A 22524-nucleotide genomic window follows, 5' to 3' on the forward strand; every position below is an offset into this window, starting at 1 on the left:
TAGGGGGTTTAATTTCTACCCTAAGAATAATTAGCTAGAAATTAAGAATAAGAATACTCTAAGAATAATTAGCCTAATAAATAACTAGCTGTCAATACAAAGACAGTTCTCATCACTCACACTGTATAAACCTCCTTAAACACCCGACAGACGTCTTTAAGATGTCAGTTTTACATTCATTCTAAATCATAAACATCTTCTAAATGTCTATTAGACATCTGATAGAAAACGTCCTATAGATGTATCACAGATGAGAAAACACTCTAAATATACGTCTTGTAGATGTCAAACAGATATCTCCATGATGAATGTGTGTGATAAGGGATACTTGGTGATTTCTTTAACATCTATTTTTCATCAAGTATGCTCTAACTTGTAATCTAATGTTTATTAATACTAAAATGTTTTAACCTTGAGAAACACCTGAGCCTAACTAATAACTTTTACTAAGACTGCTCGACCTTTTGTATTGACCTCTGAAAGGGGTGGGGGTGGGTGAGGAGGTCAGACCCAAATAAATTCACACCCTCTGGCATCAGGCGTCTCTGCGCATGTGTGTTTTGCTCTGCTGATTTTTTCCCCTTGACACTATCTCATGGAGTCATTCAAGAGGCTTTGATTCCCGTAAATCATCAGAAACATGTGTGATGCAGAATCCAGATGGTGCGGGTAATGAGAGCGTAAAACACGAGACAAACTCAAGGCAAATACAGGTGGATGGGTGTCTGTATGTGTCCTTAACAGATCAATTATTATAATCAGAGTAGCAAACCGGGATGAGTGCAATTCATCAAGGGATGCATAACGGAATTCCAGAACTGATCCTAAACACTTAATGAATTGCTCTCATCCGGTGTTGAACATCTCCCAACATCACTTGATCAAAATATTTTATCAGTTGCTTTTATCCACAGTTGTGATGGGGAACCCAACTAGTTGGTGCACTCTAAAAAATGCTTGGTTGTTTCAACCCAACTTTGGTTCAAGAGTACTGGGTTAAAAACTGTATTTAAAAATTTAACCCAACATTCAGGTTAGTGAATTTGGCACAAAGTTGGGTTGAAACAACCCAGCATTTTTTAGAGTGCAAGTTATCTGTAATCTATCAATCTAAGCTTTTATTGTGTTGCATCATGGAAACAGTGCAAGTCATCATTTTGCTTTCATTATCCTGAATCTGTATGTAAAATACTCTTCTCTTCAAATTGCAAAACTGTTTGCTTGGACTCCGTCTTGTGCATTTGAGTCATTTAACATGATACAGATCATCTCCAATGAAACGCTCATCACAAGAACATTTTGAGCTCATCCAAGACAGTGTTCTTAAAAAAACAATAGTCCAGGAATTTTCCAAAACAGTAAGTGCACCTCAAAAGCAAACCAGAACATCATTAAAAAGATGAGTGCATGTGGAACAACTATGGTTTTGCCCAGAACTGCGTGGCCATCCTCCAGAACTGAGCAAATGTTGTGAAGGACACAAGGATGCTTACGGGAACTCCTTCATTACAGAGATGACTGTAACTGTGCAAAAGGCGATAGTTCAGATACTTTAAATTCAATAAATTCATGAAAATTCTGTCTTCGTTTACTCACATTTATTCCAGATCTGCATGATGTTCCTTTTTTCTCTGGAAGACAAAAGCTGATGTTTAGCAGATTTTTTACACTGTGTTTCTGCATACAATAAAAGCGTACACTTTAAAAATGACAAAAGTGCCATAAAACTTCATAAAAGACTATGGCTTCATCTTGAAGTCACTTAATAGTTTTTAATACGGAACAGACACAAACTGTCATTATTTTGCATCTTTATTATTTATATATATTTAAATACGTTATGAGGCATCAAGGTGTGACACACCAGATTAGATGATCAATGACAACAACAATTTGATAAAAAATAATAAAATAATTGTTTAAAATAATCAAATGTAGTATAACTACTTATTCTTTTATATATAACAAGTACAGGTCAGAATAAGTATCTTGTTAAATTTTTATGTAAATATACGTTATGTTGAAAAGAGGATGGGACATTGTTGCAGCCATATTTAGAAATGTTATTTTCACAAAAGTTTTATGAAACAGTGAAGTAGACACTTTACTTGCATTCAGTATATATATATATATATATATATATATATATATATATATATATATATATATATATATATATATATATATATATATATATATATATATATATATACATACATATATGTACAATATCAATTTAGAGATCTCCTTTTGCGGTTTACATTAGATAAATGGATCTGCATGGAACAATCAGATTTTTTTATTTTATTTTATGGAGAATTATTCCTTTAATAAATCTGGCTTGTATAAAAAGGTAAAATTTTTCACTGGATATGAGAGACTCTACAATTTAGAAACGGATTACGGTAAATAATCTAATAAACCTACAAACCTCAAAAACAGTGCATTACTCACATGACAGCATTCCTACAGTGAAGCATCATGCTTGTGTTGATATTTCTCTGCAGCACAGACTGGAAAACACTTAAAGAAAGAAGAAAAAATGATTGGAACCGGAAAAAAAAAATGCTGGAGGAAACGGAGCGCTGGGAGCTTGAGGATGATTCGCCTTTCAACACACCAGTAAACCAAAACATACAGCCAAAACCACACTGAAGTGGCTTCAGACCAGGAGGTTAATGTCCTGGAGAGGCCCAGACTAAACTCAGTCCAAGCATCTGCGGAATTGACTTATTCATATTCAATTACTTTGTTTTTGACTTTTTAACGTTTTTCTTGTACAGTAGCATTGATGTCGATGAGTGGGAAAACTCCCTGAGCAATCCTCATGCTGTAACACAATACATAGAAGATGGTTTATAGGCACTGAATGACAAACAGATCTGTGTTGTTGGTTTTAGGGTCACTGGTAGCACCAGATCAGAGACGCACAGATTTAGGATCATGCATGCGCCTGCCGCAGAATCCAAGCATTTTCCATGATGTGCTGTGAAATAAAGTCATTTCTCAATGAATGATGTCTAGCGTGTGTTGATGGATGTGGGAGTTTCTCAGGGCTGTGTAAGCCGCTCAACATCACTGTGGTATTTATGGCACCGTTTTACTCTGATGAGTGTGTCACACTGTGTGAGAGGTCAAGAAATAAAAGAGACCGAAGCAGCCGTCCCCTTCCTCCTCCACACATTCACACATGCATATGAACCTTTCAGAACAATCTGTCTGTGCTTCTCTGGAAACAACACTCACAGGAGTGTGTGAGAGAGACAGCAGTGTGCACGAGAGATATTTAATCAATAGCGCCACCTGCTGTCTGTTTAGCACACTCACACGTCCATATTGAGACCCACGAGTGTAATTTTAATAGTTAACACCAGAGAAGGAAGATATTTGTCTAAATTATAGAGAAGGTCGGGGCTAGGTGTCACAAGGGGTTTAAATTAGGGTTTTTATTAATTCTGTCTTTAAACTAAAATTTCAGAATATTGATCATTTAAAAAAAAAATAGGCTATTTGTTACATAATTACCCATCCAATATATAATCAAATAAATAAATAGTTAACAAAATGTGTTTTAAAATATGCTAAATACACAGTGAGAAATATATTTCAAAATGCATTTCAGGGGCAAGAAAATACATTTCTAATCTTACAGTAGCTGACATTTTGGCTAACTGCACATATGAATGGAATAATCTATCAAAATCAAAACTAGATTTATAATGATTTAATAATGCTCAATTCATTATTTTATTTGGAACATTGTAAAGGTTTATTACTTTCTTCAATTTATTCAAACGTGTTATATGTTTACATCTACATAGACAACAAGTTTTGTGAATTGTATTGAAATATATAGGGCCAATTATATTGCTAAATCAAGAAATATATTTATATATTTTTAATATTTTTTCAAAAATATAAAAAAAAATTGTCCTCGTAAACCTATTTTCATTTGTTTTAAAATGCAGGTATATATGCATATAAAATTATTCTTTATTCTTTTTTATCTGATTTTATTTTTATTCTATTATGTAAATTCCTTTCAGCAATGGGTTCATATATGGATATCATTGTACCTGAATATCAAGGAGCCTGTTATATTCAACTAGTACCTTATTTTTCTCGGATAATTTACCATCACATAAGCTAGTGAAGCAATAACTTCTAGATCATTATAGATTGTGGTATGTTTCGGTCAATAGGGGGCAGTGCAGCCTGTTTAATGTTCTCTTCATACAGAAGAATTGATTGATTCTATGATTCATGCTTGCATAAAATATAATTACGAGCTAAACATTCTCATAACTACCTAAATAACAAAAAAAATACAAACTGACCTGATTATATAGATAGATAAATATTCTTAAATACCCATTCAGAAAACAGACGGACACTATGACAACCAATAAACCTGATGAATCCAGGGCAAATTAAACAGTTTTTTAACATTAGATGATCATGTTTTGAGAAAAAGTGCCAGACAGATGAGCATCCACACACATAACTGAATATAAATAATCATAAACACAGATATGGCCTTAGAATGTGATCACATTTGGGAAGAAAAAGCTTAATAAATAGACATTTTCACTTATTTCCATTTGCAGATACAGTAGGTCATATACAGTAGAGTTTAAAAGTCTGGGTTGTCATTAAGGATGCATGTTTAAAGTAAAAATGTGAAAATCTGTTACAATTTAAAATATCAGTTTTCTATGTGAATATATTCAAAAATTCTGTGATTGAAGCTGAAATACTCCAGTCTTCAGTGTCACGTGATCCTTCAGAAATCATTTTGTTTTGTTTTTGTTGCATTTCTGATTAGAATCAATGTTGAAAACCTTTGTGTTGCTTCATATTTTTATAGACACTAAGATATTTAATTCTTTGATGAATAAAAAGTTCAAAAGAACAGCATTTATTTGAAATAGAAATCTTTTGTAACCTTATAAATGTCTAATCCTTCATGTGTCCATCATGAATAGTATTCATTAAAACAAATGACTAAACCCAAACTTTGGAATGATAATGCAAACTCTTTGACACCAAAAAGGTACATTTTACTCCTGACTAAGTTTCCTGGTTAATCGAAAATCTGTCAGATACCATCTCAGCACTACAGCGTCGTCGAGACATCCCATCTGCAAATTAATCAATAGTGATTTATTATATTGCCCTGGTGATATCGTCAGCAAGTGTGACAGAAACGTGGATCAGTCCCCATTAAATCCCAAATAAACAAGGAAAACTCTCTCTAAAGCGGATCTGAGAGCATCGGTCTGAAGAAGACCTGTAGCTGAAACACCTGATATCCTGCAGCCTGAAGACACGTAAGTGACACAAAGTCTAAATGTCATTAAATAAGCTCAGGGTGGTACCTTTTCAAATCAAGGCACTTCAAAGGTGTACCTATTAGTACCTAAATGGTACATATTAGTAACTTTTGAAAAGCTACCGCTCCCGTGGCAGCTTTTGCACCTTTTTATCAGAGCGAAACACACTGACATAAGTATTCAATGTAACATTACATCTTAGCATTTCTAACTTCTTTTTCCCAACCATTTGCTTGTACAGTGTGTGTGTGTGTGTGTGTGTGTATATATAAAGGATTATTAACCTGTTCAATTACCACTCATCTTCACTACAAATAGGAAAAAGAGGCTACAATTTGCACAAGCTCAACAAAATTGGACCGTTGAAGACTGGAAGAATGTTGCCTGGTCTGATGAGTCTCGATTTCTGTTGAGACATTCAGATGGTAGAGTCAGAATTTGGCGTAAACAGAATGAGAACATGGATCCATCATTCCTTGTTACCACTGTGCAGGCTGCTGGTGGTGGTGTAATGGTGTGGTGGTTGTTTTGTGCAGGCTGCTGCTGCTGGTGGTGTAATGGTGTGGTGGTTGTTTTGTGCAGGCTGCTGCTGCTGGTGGTGTAATGGTGTGGTGGTTGTTTTGTGCAGGCTGCTGGTGGTGGTGTAATGGTGTGGTGGTTGTTTTGTGCAGGCTGCTGGTGGTGTAATGGTGTGGTGGTTGTTTTGTGCAGGCTGCTGCTGGTGGTGTAATGGTGTGGTGGTTGTTTTGTGCAGGCTGTTGCTGGTGGTGTAATGGTGTGGTGGTTGTTTTGTGCAGGCTGCTGCTGCTGGTGGTGTAATGGTGTGGTGGTTGTTTTGTGCAGGCTGCTGGTGGTGGTGTAATGGTGTGGTGGTTGTTTTGTGCAGGCTGCGGCTGGTGGTGTAATGGTGTGGTGGTTGTTTTGTGCAGGCTGCTGCTGGTGGTGTAATGGTGTGGTGGTTGTTTTGTGCAGGCTGGTGGTGGTGGTGTAATGGTGTGGTGGTTGTTTTGTGCAGGCTGGTGGTGGTGGTGTAATGGTGTGGTGGTTGTTTTGTGCAGGCTGCTGGTGGTGGTGTAATGGTGTGGTGGTTGTTTTGTGCAGGCTGCTGGTGGTGGTGTAATGTGCAGGCTGCTGCTGGTGGTGTAATGGTGTGGTGGTTGTTTTGTGCAGGCTGGTGGTGGTGGTGTAATGGTGTGGTGGTTGTTTTGTGCAGGCTGCTGGTGGTGGTGTAATGGTGTGGTGGTTGTTTTGTGCAGGCTGTTGCTGGTGGTGTAATGGTGTGGTGGTTGTTTTGTGCAGGCTGCTGCTGGTGGTGTAATGGTGTGGTGGTTGTTTTGTGCAGGCTGCTGGTGGTGGTGTAATGGTGTGGTGGTTGTTTTGTGCAGGCTGCGGCTGGTGGTGTAATGGTGTGGTGGTTGTTTTGTGCAGGCTGCTGGTGGTGGTGTAATGGTGTGGTGGTTGTTTTGTGCAGGCTGCTGCTGCTGGTGGTGTAATGGTGTGGTGGTTGTTTTGTGCAGGCTGCTGGTGGTGGTGTAATGGTGTGGTGGTTGTTTTGTGCAGGCTGCTGGTGGTGTAATGGTGTGGTGGTTGTTTTGTGCAGGCTGCTGCTGCTGGTGGTGTAATGGTGTGGTGGTTGTTTTGTGCAGGCTGCTGGTGGTGGTGTAATGGTGTGGTGGTTGTTTTGTGCAGGCTGTTGCTGGTGGTGTAATGGTGTGGTGGTTGTTTTGTGCAGGCTGCTGCTGCTGGTGGTGTAATGGTGTGGTGGTTGTTTTGTGCAGGCTGCTGGTGGTGGTGTAATGGTGTGGTGGTTGTTTTGTGCAGGCTGCGGCTGGTGGTGTAATGGTGTGGTGGTTGTTTTGTGCAGGCTGCTGCTGGTGGTGTAATGGTGTGGTGGTTGTTTTGTGCAGGCTGGTGGTGGTGGTGTAATGGTGTGGTGGTTGTTTTGTGCAGGCTGGTGGTGGTGGTGTAATGGTGTGGTGGTTGTTTTGTGCAGGCTGCTGGTGGTGGTGTAATGGTGTGGTGGTTGTTTTGTGCAGGCTGCTGGTGGTGGTGTAATGGTGTGGTGGTTGTTTTGTGCAGGCTGCTGGTGGTGTAATGGTGTGGTGGTTGTTTTGTGCAGGCTGCTGCTGCTGGTGGTGTAATGGTGTGGTGGTTGTTTTGTGCAGGCTGCTGGTGGTGGTGTAATGGTGTGGTGGTTGTTTTGTGCAGGCTGTTGCTGGTGGTGTAATGGTGTGGTGGTTGTTTTGTGCAGGCTGCTGCTGCTGGTGGTGTAATGGTGTGGTGGTTGTTTTGTGCAGGCTGCTGGTGGTGGTGTAATGGTGTGGTGGTTGTTTTGTGCAGGCTGCGGCTGGTGGTGTAATGGTGTGGTGGTTGTTTTGTGCAGGCTGCTGCTGGTGGTGTAATGGTGTGGTGGTTGTTTTGTGCAGGCTGGTGGTGGTGGTGTAATGGTGTGGTGGTTGTTTTGTGCAGGCTGGTGGTGGTGGTGTAATGGTGTGGTGGTTGTTTTGTGCAGGCTGCTGGTGGTGGTGTAATGGTGTGGTGGTTGTTTTGTGCAGGCTGCTGGTGGTGGTGTAATGGTGTGGTGGTTGTTTTGTGCAGGCTGGTAGTGGTGGTGTAATGGTGTGGTGGTTGTTTTGTGCAGGCTGGTGGTGGTGGTGTAATGGTGTGGTGGTTGTTTTGTGCAGGCTGCTGGTGGTGGTGTAATGGTGTGGTGGTTGTTTTGTGCAGGCTGCTGGTGGTGATGTAATGGTGTGGTGGTTGTTTTGTGCAGGCTGGTAGTGGTGGTGTAATGGTGTGGTGGTTGTTTTGTGCAGGCTGGTGGTGGTGGTGTAATGGTGTGGTGGTTGTTTTGTCCAGGCTGCTGGTGGTGGTGTAATGGTGTGGTGGTTGTTTTGTGCAGGCTGCTGGTGGTGGTGTAATGGTGTGGTGGTTGTTATGTCCAGGCTGCTGGTGGTGGTGTAATGGTGTGGTGGTTGTTTTGTGCAGGCTGCTGCTGCTGGTGGTGTAATGGTGTGGTGGTTGTTTTGTGCAGGCTGCTGCTGGTGGTGTAATGGTGTGGTGGTTGTTTTGTGCAGGCTGGTGGTGGTGGTGTAATGGTGTGGTGGTTGTTTTGTGCAGGCTGCTGGTGGTGGTGTAATGGTGTGGTGGTTGTTTTGTGCAGGCTGTTGCTGGTGGTGTAATGGTGTGGTTGTTTTGTGCAGGCTGCTGCTGGTGGTGTAATGGTGTGGTGGTTGTTTTGTGCAGGCTGGTGGTGGTGGTGTAATGGTGTGGTGGTTGTTTTGTGCAGGCTGCTGCTGGTGGTGTAATGGTGTGGTGGTTGTTTTGTGCAGGCTGCTGGTGGTGGTGTAATGGTGTGGTGGTTGTTTTGTGCAGGCTGCTGGTGGTGGTGTAATGGTGTGGTGGTTGTTATGTGCAGGCTGCTGCTGGTGGTGTAATGGTGTGGTGGTTGTTTTGTGCAGGCTGCTGGTGGTGGTGTAATGGTGTGGTGGTTGTTTTGTGCAGGCTGCTGCTGGTGGTGGTGTAATGGTGTGGTGGTTGTTTTGTGCAGGCTGCTGCTGCTGGTGGTGTAATGGTGTGGTGGTTGTTTTGTGCAGGCTGGTGGTGGTGGTGTAATGGTGTGGTGGTTGTTTTGTGCAGGCTGCTGCTGGTGGTGTAATGGTGTGGTGGTTGTTTTGTGCAGGCTGGTGGTGGTGGTGTAATGGTGTGGTGGTTGTTTTGTGCAGGCTGCTGGTGGTGGTGTAATGGTGTGGTGGTTGTTTTGTCCAGGCTGCTGGTGGTGGTGTAATGGTGTGGTGGTTGTTTTGTGCAGGCTGCTGGTGGTGGTGTAATGGTGTGGTGGTTGTTTTGTCCAGGCTGCTGGTGGTGGTGTAATGGTGTGGTGGTTGTTTTGTGCAGGCTGGTGGTGGTGGTGTAATGGTGTGGTGGTTGTTTTGTTCAGGCTGCTGGTGGTGGTGTAATGGTGTGGTGGTTGTTTTGTGCAGGCTGGTGGTGGTGGTGTAATGGTGTGGTGGTTGTTTTGTGCAGGCTGGTGGTGATGGTGTAATGGTGTGGTGGTTGTTTTGTCCAGGCTGCTGGTGGTGGTGTAATGGTGTGGTGGTTGTTTTGTGCAGGCTGCTGGTGGTGGTGTAATGGTGTGGTGGTTGTTTTGTGCAGGCTGCTGGTGGTGGTGTAATGGTGTGGTGGTTGTTTTGTCCAGGCTGCTGGTGGTGGTGTAATGGTGTGGTGGTTGTTTTGTGCAGGCTGCTGGTGGTGGTGTAATGGTGTGGTGGTTGTTTTGTGCAGGCTGGTGGTGGTGGTGTAATGGTGTGGTGGTTGTTTTGTGCAGGCTGCTGGTGGTGATGTAATGGTGTGGTGGTTGTTTTGTGCAGGCTGGTGGTGGTGGTGTAATGGTGTGGTGGTTGTTTTGTGCAGGCTGGTGGTGGTGGTGTAATGGTGTGGTGGTTGTTTTGTGCAGGCTGCTGGTGGTGATGTAATGGTGTGGTGGTTGTTTTGTGCAGGCTGGTGGTGGTGGTGTAATGGTGTGGTGGTTGTTTTGTGCAGGCTGGTGGTGGTGGTGTAATGGTGTGGTGGTTGTTTTGTGCAGGCTGGTGGTGGTGGTGTAATGGTGTGGTGGTTGTTTTGTGCAGGCTGGTGGTGGTGGTGTAATGGTGTGGTGGTTGTTTTGTGCAGGCTGGTGGTGGTGGTGTAATGGTGTGGTGGTTGTTTTGTGCAGGCTGGTGGTGGTGGTGTAATGGTGTGGGGGATGTTTTGTGCAGGCTGGTAGTGGTGGTGTAATGGTGTGGGGGATGTTTTGTGCAGGCTGGTAGTGGTGGTGTAATGGTGTGGTGGTTGTTTTGTGCAGGCTGCTGCTGCTGGTGGTGATGTAATGGTGTGGTGGTTGTTTTGTGCAGGCTGGTGGTGGTGGTGTAATGGTGTGGGGGATGTTTTGTGCAGGCTGCTAGTGGTGGTGTAATGGTGTGGTGGTTGTTTTGTGCAGGCTGCTGCTGCTGGTGGTGTAATGGTGTGGTAGTTGTTTTGTGCAGGCTGGTGGTGGTGGTGTAATGGTGTGGTGGTTGTTTTGTGCAGGCTGCTGGTGGTGGTGTAATGGTGTGGTGGTTGTTTTGTGCAGGCTGGTGGTGGTGGTGTAATTGTGTGGTGGTTGTTTTGTGCAGGCTGCTGCTGCTGGTGGTGTAATGGTGTGGTGGTTGTTTTGTGCAGGCTGCTGGTGGTGGTGTAATGGTGTGGTGGTTGTTTTGTGCAGGCTGGTGGTGGTGGTGTAATGGTGTGGTGGTTGTTTTGTGCAGGCTGGTGTTGGTGGTGTAATGGTGTGGGGGATGTTTTCTTGGCACACTTTAGGCGCCTTAGTGCGAATTGGGCATCGTTTAAATGCCACGGCCTACCTGAGCATTGTTTCTGACCATGTCCATCCCTTTATGACCACCATGTACCCATCCTCTGATGGCTACTTCCAGCAGGATAATGCACCATGTCACAAAGCTCGAATCATTTCAAATTGGTTTCTTGAACATGACAATGAGTTCACTGTACTAAAATGACCCCCACAGTCACCAGATCTCAACCCAATAGAGCATCTTTGGGATGTGGTGGAACGGGAGCTTCGTGCCCTGGATGTGCATCCCACAAATCTCCATCAACTGCAATATGCTATCGTATCAATATGGGCCAACATTTCTAAAGAATGCTTTCAGCACCTTGTTGAATCAATGCCACGTAGAATTAAGGCAGTTCTGGAGGCGAAAGGGGGTCAAACACAGTATTAGTATGGTGTTCCTAATAATCCTTTAGGTGAGTGTATATATATATATATATATATATATATATATATATATATATATATATATATATATATATATATATATATATACACATACATATATACACACACATATAATGCAAAGACATTCAGACATTTGCCTTAAGTGTTTAAATACTGGGAAAGTATGCATGTTCACATTTGTATGCTCTGACCATATCAAATTCATTTGATATGTTCATTTTCAAAACATGGTTTGGATCTTGTTCCAGACAAACTTACATCTTACCCTTGTACCACCTCTCTTGGATGGATATGGAAAGAAAGATACCAGCATTACATCATCAGACGTGTGCCACATCCTCAGCGCTGCGTCAGACGGCTGTTTTATTAAGAGCAAGTATCGCTTGAACTCACGAGCAACTAATAAACAGAAGCAGATTTTGGGATTGGGGAGACACACAGACTGTAGTAACCACACACACACACACACACTCCAGCAAAACACAACAAATCAAATCAAAAACTACTACAGCGGGCCTGCAAACACTGGAGCACTATTTAGAGACATGCAGATGATTGATTATTAAATGTCTCCATCGGTTTCCCTCTCAAAGCTGTAATTCATCCAGATAAGTGAGCTGTTTTGCTTTTGTTTTCCGAGCACGGTCTCCATGCACACTGCAAATTGGAGCATTTACTACATTTGGTATCTCACTGGCCTCTGCCAAGGACAGAAAACATTGTGTTTAACTTCGGTCTCAAAGAACTCCCTGATTCACTCCAGCTTGGGTCATATTTTTAATGATGAATACACCCCCCCTCATGGAAGACTGAAGTGCTCCGCCAGTCTGACGGCTGAGTGTTTTGAGGCCTAGTTTGTCGGGGATTGGCTTTCACACACACAGGCTGAAAGGGTTACTGTTCAATCTATTCTGCGCTCGCCAGAGTGCGCAGCCGAGTGGCGCCGAAGCGTCACACACACACACTCGCACAGTCGTACACACTCTCAGCCTCCTCCAAAAAGCTCTAGACATCATCAAGAAACAGAGCTGACAACTGCCCCCACCCTGCGCCAAAACACAGCAGCAGCAGTGTATCTGTCACAATAACCTTAGCAGTAACGCACACACATGCACTTTCATGTTCGGACGCGCTGGACGCCGAAATGACAGGCGCGTGATTCACGCGCGTCTCTGTAACACGGAGCGTGCGCGTGCGCGTGTGTGAAGTCGTGTTTTTGAAGTCGAGTTTCGCATCTCTTGAACTCGCAGACAGCATGTTTGCTGACTAATTAACAGTCTGGTACCGTCAGCATCGGCTCACAGGCATTGTAGAGGACTGCAGTGTTTCTCACGCTGAGACTTTTGGACAAGAATCGGGCTCAGATTTCTGTCTCTCAGATTTCCCCCCCTTCCCTTTCCCTTTCCAGAAGCAGTACGCCAGGAGCTGCTGGCTCTCCCTGCTCTATTTCACCAGTGACAGTGTTTGAAAATGGCTGAATCATATTTTAGCGCTGTTAACATCTGCGCGCTTTTACGCACGTTTCCAAGCGCTCCCTGTAGAGAAAGGGAAAGCACGCAGAAAGAAGGGCCCAGATCTCATTCAGAAAGAGCAGCACGCACGCATCTGCATTCATTCTGCAACATATGCACCATTCAATCTTAAGACACCAAGAGTATCTGACATAAGACATATTTCTCAGATCCTTCGGTGCAAGTTTAACATATTTTATTGCTAAAATCATGGCATTTACACAGACATGTTTATAATTATTATCATTAATATTAATATTCTCTTAAATTCATCTTTAGAATTTTTCAAGTAGAATTTCTGGTATATTCTATTCTCTTCTCATTATCTATACTCACAACCGTTAAAGCAATAAATAAAACATATATATATTTTTTTACTAAAATACTATATGATTTCCAAAAAAAAAAAACTGAGTTCACGTGTATCATTTTCAGCCCAGCCTTTTTTTAAATCATCATCATCATCATTACCGATATTAATATTTGTACAGAACCTCTAGGCATAGTGTTCTTCAGTCTCTATGAACAGAGTTCGAATGAGGAAGGTGAACTTCTCTCTTGTTTCTTCGCAGTGATTTCATAAAAATATCCACGAGCTGAAGTGCTCCTCGTGAGAATATGGTCCTGATCCTTTAACAAAAATAGCTGCATTATTCTTTTTCATCATCATCTTCTCACTTAAATATGTACATATGTCATATATTTTGAATTAAAAAGCTATATGTGTGTGTGTGTGTGTGTGTGTGTGTGTCTGTGTATGCATGTATAAAAAAATAGATTCGCTATGTGGCGCCACACGTCCCTGTCCGTGGGTAAACAGTGCAATCATTCATAATCGATAAGCCCTCTCTCTCGCGCGCGCGCGCTGCTCAGCAGGAGCATTTGCACTCGGAGATGATGGGGTACTGCACCGGTATCCACGTGCAGTACTTCTGCCGGAGGAAGCCCTGGCAGTACCACCACAGAAAGGTCTTGGTCACCGATTTGACCGGTTTGCAGGACATGCCCTCGGGGAAGGAGCACGAGCGCTCGCTGAAGCAGTTCCCCTCCTTGATGTAGCGCGGCCAGAAGCGCGCGCCCAGGTCCTTCCAACTGTACAGCACCGGACAGTGCGTGTACATCCACAGCCACTGCAGGAACTTCCGCCGCGCCTTCTTGCCCACCTTGACACGCCTCCCGTACGGCGTCTCCGTCAGGTTCAGCTTCTTGAGGTCGGCGGGCATGGGCAGGCGCGGCAGCTCCGGCGGCGCGCTGGCGTTCAGCTGCGCGGGCAGGTGGATGGACATGAAGTTGGAGTCGAAGTGGCTGCCAAGCTTCTTGCGCAACGTCTTCTCCGAGAGATCCTGCTCGCGTGGATCGTGCTCCGGGTCGGGGTCCTCCCTGAGTTCCGGGACGGGCAGATGGTCGCTGGGCGAGGGCCTCAGGCGTAAGTTGTGCTGGGCCGCGGCGCCGTGTGCGCACAGGAGCAACAACAGCAGCGGCAGCGCGCGGGGGATGCTGCCCATGACTCGTCTTCTGTCTGTCTACGGAGTGGAGTTGGCCCTCACACACCCGCGCATAAATAGTCCGAGCGACAGCACGAGCGAGATCTTTTAATAGACGGCCGCGTGGCCCGGAATGACATTGGACATGGGCTGTTTTTCAGGTATACTCGCTCAGGTGAGGCTTGCCAAGTGCGCTTCAGAATCTTATCCTCGTCGTACTTTCCTCTAGCGAAGCTGTCGGCGGGTCACCATGACAACCGGATAGGATGGGATGGCACCGTTTCCACAGCCTGCTCGGGTTTTGTTGCCGGCTGCCTCGCAAGCGGACGTTTGAAATGTCAGCGCGCCCGCGGAATGGAGCGCGTCTTAGCCAATGTTATTTTTACGCACTCTCTGAGCGCACAGGCCGAACCGGCGCTGCTGAACAGGGACGAAATGCCCTCGGTCTCTCCACGGATCTTGCAGAACTCCGCGCGCGAGAGCAAGATCGGAACCTCAAAACGCGTTCCGTTCCGCGCAAAGAATGTGTTCGGTGTCAGTCCGAGATAAAATCAGAGTCCTCTAAACATTAGCGACAAGCGTTTCCACGCACGTCTGCTGTATGTTCTCCGGCCTCGGTACCTTCATATCCCCACTGTGCCAGAAATCCTCTTCCACAGAGCCGTCCGAAAACTCGCCTGGTCCTTATCTGGGACAGAGGAGAATGAGCGCGTCTGGAGAAGAACTCCTCTCTTTCCCAAGTTAAATATCCCCACCCCTTCCCTCCTCCCCCCCCCGTCGGCTCCATGAGCGCGCGTGTGCGTGTGTGTGTGTGCGCGGGGCCAGCTCACCAAGAACCCTCAATGTGACTGACAGCAGAACACACACACACACACACACACAATGAGACCCCCTCCCAATCTCCTCTTCCACACACACATACACTCAAACACACACACAAACACACACACACACACACACACACACACACACATCCCAGATCTAGATTTATCACAGGTTGCTACAGAACAGCAACCAGAAAACAAGTATTTGGGATTTTCCATATCTTGCACATTCCTTGACACTTAACCCACCTATTATGAACGGTAATATCGTATTTCATAAATAATGTTCAAGTGGAAACCTTATAATTCATTCATACCACATTCAAATTACACTCTTTTCTGGATGCATCAGTTATCTGGGGATTTTGCACATATTGGCACATGATGCATATTGTGCATTTTAATGCTTTTCTTTCCCCCAATGAAGCCCGTTTTTTACTAGTTTGACATAAGTTGAGCCACACACACACACATACACACACACACACACACACACACACACACACACACACACACACACACACAGGCGACATAATTTTTCCCAAGGAAAAAGAAAAACAAAGTGAAGTGCTTAGGAATCCAATAATTGGTCCATTAAAGTGCCTCTGGTTTGTGTGGAGGTTTGTGGATTCGGCTTCGACCTTTGCTCTTGCCACTGGCAGGAACCAATGCTCATGAACTCTCGGGGTCACCAAATAAGCAGGCGCAATTAAGTGTTTAAACAGGCCACATACAGAGACGTGTCACCTCTCACGGTGCCAGAACTTGAGCCCGATGTGCAGCCTGATGTTCAAACGATATGTACAAGTTCAGCACACCTCACTATCAGCCGAGCAGCTCACAGGTGACCTCAAAGACCTGAGTTGAACTTTTAAAACACAAATTTGACTGTGCATTCAAAATGCACATGTAAAACTTTCATCAAGTCATTAACAATAATATATGACCTGTCAAATTATTTGAATGTACATTAATTCATTTTTTGATCACTATTCAGTATTGCTCAAAACTGTTATTAATGATGGTGTTATTTTAAGTGTCGCTCTCTGTTCTCAAGCTATCTGTGGTGGATTGCAGAGACTGGAGGGACATCCCTCTGTGAGCTGTGGGCTGCCGGTGTCACGCCGCATTTTGACCGCTAGAGGTCACTGACGCTCACCTTCACCCTTCAGACTGAAACGACTTGAGATTGGTTCATATATAAATCACATTCAAATTTCAACGAATGAGCTCCTGATGTTATCCAGTAGGCTGTATCATTTTAAACAATGATCTGATAATACATGTTATTATTAAGTGTTTAAAAAAAATAAATGTAAAATAAACGCTGCGGTTTTGAAAATGTTTTAGAAACCGTTTTTGTTGGTTTTCAGTGAACATTCCATTGTATCATTCTGCAAACATCACGGGAACGTTACTTTTGAATGTCCTCGGAACGTTCTTAAACACGTGGTTACATTTAAAAAACGTTAGATGAACATCAAACGTTTCAGGAAAATGTTTAATGAATGACGTATACATAATGGTTTGGGGCTAACGCTTTAAGAACATTTTTAAAGACCAGAAAACTCTGAATGAATGTTCTATTAATGTTACCGGAAGAACGTTCGTAACTCGGAGAGAACCTTGGCAGAACGTTAGCCAAAGTTCTAAGAACATTAGATCAGATAGATGGATGGATGGATGGATGGATGGATGGATAGATAGATGTTCCCATTAAGTCATAAAAATTTAATTTCTGAATGTTCTCTGAATGTTCTAGTAAAAAGGAGTAACATTTCAAAAACATTAGACAAATATGCATCCAAACGTTTCAGGACAAAATGTTCAACGAATGTATAAATAATGTTTTTGTGCTAACATTTTGAAAACATTATTTAAAAAAGAGAACTGTAAACAAACATTGGATTAATGTTACTGGAAGAACATTCCCAGACAGACAGAGAGTTGCAGCGTCCCTCATCTGCTGAATGGACAGGCCTACATATGCTGCTTTGTAATTCATTTTCACTCATTCGATGCTCAAAGTGACAGTGTTGTTTCATCAGAGTAAACAGAGCGCTCTTATTTCGCTCTGTGTCTCTCTGCATCAACAGCATCTTTAACTGAAAGCAGATGCTGGAAGCAGCATTGAGAAATCTGCTGCCTGTTTGAAGATTTCCTCTTTATTCTTTCACTGTACGCTTGTAAACAGCATCAAGTTGACGAATCTCTCTGGAGACGGCGATGGAGGCCGATGGCGTTTGTCCCGTGAGGTGATGTCATACCTTACGTTCAGCATACGGACAAAACAGCGTTTGATTGACAGCGCAGACTGTGAGGGTTTTCAGTGACACAGCATGGGGACGTTTCTCTCTAAATGTGTGTGTGTGAGACTGAACACACAGCTCCAACACACCGCGCTTCTATTCAGGCCTAATGTGTCACGCAGAAAGGGGAGGAGAGGACACAGGAAGAAAAGAAAAGTGGAAGAGGGGGTGGGCAGGAGGTCAGTAATGATCGCTCGGCCCCGTTTAATTGGGATGCGGTCAGTGTGTGTGTGTGTGTGTGTGAGACTTCACTGCATTCCAGCTTGATTGCCTTCATTCATGTTGCCTAAAATTAAAATGAATGCGAGAAAATATCCTGCTGGGATGGAGAGCGGGGAAAAGGAAGAGACCCGGGGAGAGGGCATTCCCGACACGAGGGGGGGGGGATGACATCACATTCCTGGAGCCCGGGTCCTAATAATATTGCTGTAAATGTGCCAAATGTGGACAGTTGAGGTCGAGCTCCATTTACGTGCAACCGTATAATCAAATCATATTGAAAGGCCCTCATGTAAACACCTCAATCGATTTGGGGTGAGTTTTCCAAAAGCCAACAATAGGGTCAATACTAACACAGTTCTCACAAACAGCATCGCAAATTTCACTTGTGGATAGAAGCAGAGTTTCTTGTTAGTGTGATGTGGCATGCTAAATGTTCAACATATACACATTTTAGCATGTCAACCATCTAAGCCATTTTTGAAGAGTTATTACTCCATCATCTGCACATGACGTCATTAAAGACAGTCCCGTTGTTGAAACCATGTGACCATGTTTGTTGCGGGAAACAAATGCAACTAGACTGTTAATGATGCAACATATTATGGTAGTTATGGTAGGTAATAATTTTTTCACAAAATTGAACTGTTCTCAACATTGATAATAATCAGAAATGTTTCTCGAGCAGCAAATCAGCACATTAGAATGATTTCTGAAGATCACGTGACACTGAAGACTGAATATTCTGCTTTGATCACATTTACAGCATATTCACATAGAAAACGGCTATTTTGAATTGAAATGATGTCACAGTTCTACTGTTTTTACTGCACTTTTGACCAAATAAATGCAGAAAAATGTCCTAATTAAAAAAAAAAAAAATCTTACCAACACCAAATGTTTGAATTATGGTGTCTATAGTTTTTATGTTCACAATCAATGACTATCATTAGTTTAGCATTAGTTGATTGGATTAGGTTTGGTTCAAACTCTTCAAACTTTTTATAGAGCAACTGAACAGCAAAAAAAGCAAACATGAAACTGTTCTGAGTGGTTGTGATTGTTAAATGTTCCGCTGTATTTTCACTTTTTGGTGTGGCGTCTGGTTAGGACACGCTGTCAGGATAACAACCGAAACACACTTAGCAACTTAATCTCACAAGCCCTTCAGATTGATCTGCTATCTGTCCTGTGTGAGGTGAAAGTGTAGCTCTGAGGAGTGTGTGTGTGTGTGTGTGTGTGTGTGCTCCTGTAGCAAGATGCCGATCGCTCTGAACACATACTGTGAAATGCCTCAGTGCAGCGACAGCATGCAGAACAGCACAGGACAGAGACGCTGTGTAGACACAGGAGATGTCCTGAATATTGACTCACACTGGTGATCTAATCAAAACACACATAAACGAGCAGCTGCGGACAAACAGAGAAAACAAACATCTTTAGCACAAAGAGAGAGAGAGACTGCTCGAGTGTCTTTGGGCAGTGATTCCATCACACTAGGACTAATATCATCAATATTCACCATACACTGCACTTGCCATGAAATTGCTGGCAATATAAATACAATCTACTGATGCAGGAAATAAAGAACAAAGTTGTGGGAATGAGTATTGACATCCTTTTTAGGAACTTTAAGGCCATCCGATATATAGATGAGTTTGTTTTTTCAACTGAACGGATTTGGAGAAATGTAGCATTACATCACTTGTTCACATAATTGATGCTCTGCAGTGAATGGGTGCCGTCAGAATGAGAGTCCAAACAGCTGATAAAAACATCACAATAATCCACACGACTCCAGTTCATCAGTTAACATCTGGAGAAGCCAAAAGCTGTGTGTTTGTAAGAAACAAATCCATCAAGATGTTTTTAAACCGTTTATTCCCGCTAAAAGAGTCCTCCAGTGAAAAAGTTATCTGGTCTGAATCAGGAGAGAAATCTGCACAGAACTGTTTACAAGCCAAAACAGTCCAAAATGGTTCTAAACAAATGTGTGTGGATTTTGATGTGAGAGACAACAGGTGGATGATTTATTCACTGGAGGAAGTGCTATTATGAATTATGGACTCGTATTTTGGCCAGAAGCAAGCAACAGTTTAATGTTAAAATGTCTTGATGTATTTGTTACTTACAAACACACAGCTCTAGAAGTTGTGGACCGGAGTGGATTATTGTGATATTTTTATCAGCTGTTTGGACTCTCATTCTGAAGGCACCCATTCACTGCAGAGCATCCACTGGTGCTACATTTCTCCTCTGTGCCAGAAAGTCTGTTTAATAAAATCTGAGGAAAGATCTGAATGGCTCAAAACATCAGGTTATTCTTGGTCATGTAGCCATGTTTACAAATTCAGAACGAGATTGCCTTTTTTTGCAATATTTCGTATAAATTAAGCAACGTCTAAATGCTGCAATTTAGTTAGTTATTATTATTATTATGTTTCCTAATAAGTGTCAGAACACTAGTTTTGTGCGAGATTATAACTATAGTAGCTTGCTGAATCACACACTCTATCGCCCCCTAGAGTACACAGTTCAGTTACTGCCAGAATACAGACAGACGTTACTATAGATACAGTATGTACACAAACACTCATTTCATCTTAGTCTTGTTCATCACTTCATCAATCCAATCATATTTATAAACAATGGCACAGTGTGTGTGTATGTGTGTGAAGTCAGGGCTGAAGCGTGCTTAATTCAACAGTATGTGGTGGTGGTTGTTGTCACTGCCGTTTCATTGCTACTGCTCAACATAACACACACGGTCACACACACACAACCTGCACAAGACAATCTGAGAGACAAAACTGTTGAGTAAGGCCTTCTATGATTGGCTCCTTCACACCTTTCAATACAACAGAATCTATATAAAACAACTGATCTGATTGGATGAGTCGCATTCAAAGCTCTTTTCTATAAGACGATACACACAAATCTGTGACTCTACAACTATTATGTTCAGCCTCAATGTGGCGAGCTGCTAAACGCCTGGCTAATACAGTTCAACCCATGAAGTCTAGGACTTGGCAGAAGAAGGATTCATTCTTCTATTATTTATCAATGAACTTAAAGCAGTGTTGCACTGATGTTCCTCTATCAATCTAACTTTGATCCAATCAGGAATATGAAAATACTGAAATTAATTCAGCATTATGGACAGCCCTTTCAAATTTTGTCTCATTTAAAATAATAATACTTTTCTCAAAAAACTAAAACATTTTTTTTAACTTTATACTTCAAATAATAATAAAGTACTACAGTAAATATGTGAGGTTTTAATTTTTTTTCACTTGAAATAAATAAATATATTTATATTTAATGTAATAAACTAAAATCTAAGAGTAAACCATTTTTTTCTCTCATCTTCTATTTAGTTTATCCTGAAATAACTAAAATTATATAATAAAATTGATAAACTAATAAAAATTACAAAAACAGATTCAAATAAACAAAAGTTAATCTATAGTTTAACTTTTATTAACTTGAATCTGTTTTTGTAATTTTTATTATATATACATATATATATATATATATATATATATATATATATTAACCACATCAACTCTGGGGACCCACCGGTGGGTCCAATATTGCATATGCCTAATTCTCAAAAAAATCAAAATAACAGCTGAAGTGGTTAAGCTTGACTCTTCAGCTTAATCATCTATCAGTATGCATGTACAATACTATTCAATTATTAAAAACAGCTTTAAGTTAATCTTAAAATAGTATGGGATGGCATGTAGCCATCTGAATCATATTTTTAAAACAATGCCATTCACCAGTCATAAAAAAATCCACTCTGCCTATAAATCACATGAACTAATACTAAAACAAGAAGTCTATTTTATGAAAAAAATGTAAAGTATGCATAAAAACCATTACAGTATTTTAAAGTGTGTTCCTGTGGCTCAGTGGTAGAGCATTCTGTTAGCAGCCCAAAAGGTCATGGGTTTAATTCCCAGAGAACACACATACTGGTAAAAAAAAAAAAAGACAAATGCACTGTAAGTTGCTTTGGATAAAAGTGTCTGCTAAATGCATAAATATAAATATAAGAGTGCGCAACAATCCGGTGTGAGAAGATCAGAATTGTACAGTGTGAACGCAGCCAAACACTCCCAAACTTTACTACACTACAGAACATGGCAACAAATACACATACACACTTTCATTCCATCTATTGCACACAAAGAGAGTAAGAAAGAACAAACAGAGCCATGCACACACACACACACACGTGCGTCTCCCCTCCCTTGAGCTCTGGCAGTGTACGAGGGCAGTGAGGCGCCAGTGGAGTGCGCCGTCTCTCTGGGGAACAATACTGCAGAGCTTCATAAAAACTTCAAACGCTCCTGCCAAATGTTTTATAGGTGCTTTAAAGGGTTACAGCCCCCGGGGGTCACGAGCGGAGGGGGGTCTGTCTGAAAACTCCAACACAAAACTCACACAATACGCACAGAACAGGTGAAACAGGAGCATTTCTGCACATCATTTCATGCTATAAATGCACAGAGGACGCTGTGTTCGTATCACATATAGTCTTACAGTACCATCTTCAGGCACCGGATGCAGAAGTACGTCTGTTATCATTCAGACTGTAATCAGAGCCGTGATGGGAATAACAGGCTGCGGTTTGTGCGGTTTAAAGATAGAGGCTGAACCTAGTGATGAGCCCCTCAATTAGGTTAGTTATAATTACATTCACACCAACACGTGTTAAACCACTGTATGTGTGATTACACTGCTGTAAAGAAAGAGGAAGAGACCAAGTTAGAGGTGCGTGGAAGTCTGATTGCACAGCCTTGTGAATTAGAGCTGCACTTAAACATACTGAATGTGCACTTCCAGTGTACTTCAAATCTTAAAAGTGTATTCTGAAGAAAATAATGCAGATAATATAATATTCATGAACTAAAATCCCAGTCAAGTGTAGTTAAAGAGAGAACACATTTATGCTCATCACACTTAAATACACTTTTAGTAGTAATGCTAAACTAAAAATACGAACTTAAAAGTACACTAAATCGTCATATTTTAACAATCTTTTGTTGTGATGTACACT

At 42.3% G+C, this 22524-nt stretch overlaps 1 protein-coding gene across 1 annotated transcript; it reads right to left on the reverse strand.

Moving 5' to 3' along the window:
* Positions 1 to 12801: 12801 nt before the first annotated feature.
* Positions 12802 to 14770, reverse strand: LOC132124378 (noggin-2-like). The gene has a single exon (XM_059535401.1). The coding sequence runs from the start codon at positions 14123 to 14125 to the stop codon at positions 13490 to 13492; it is 636 nt and encodes a 211-aa protein (XP_059391384.1). The 5' UTR covers positions 14126 to 14770; the 3' UTR covers positions 12802 to 13489.
* Positions 14771 to 22524: the final 7754 nt, after the last annotated feature.

Source organism: Carassius carassius, chromosome 42 (assembly GCF_963082965.1).
Source record: "Carassius carassius chromosome 42, fCarCar2.1, whole genome shotgun sequence".
NCBI lineage: Eukaryota > Metazoa > Chordata > Actinopteri > Cypriniformes > Cyprinidae > Carassius > Carassius carassius.

What these genes read in the sequence shown, in the direction of transcription:
- LOC132124378 (XM_059535401.1), bottom strand. Translation starts at nt 14,125, where the DNA reads ATGGGCAGCATCCCCCGCGCGCTGCCGCTGCTGTTGTTGCTCCTGTGC.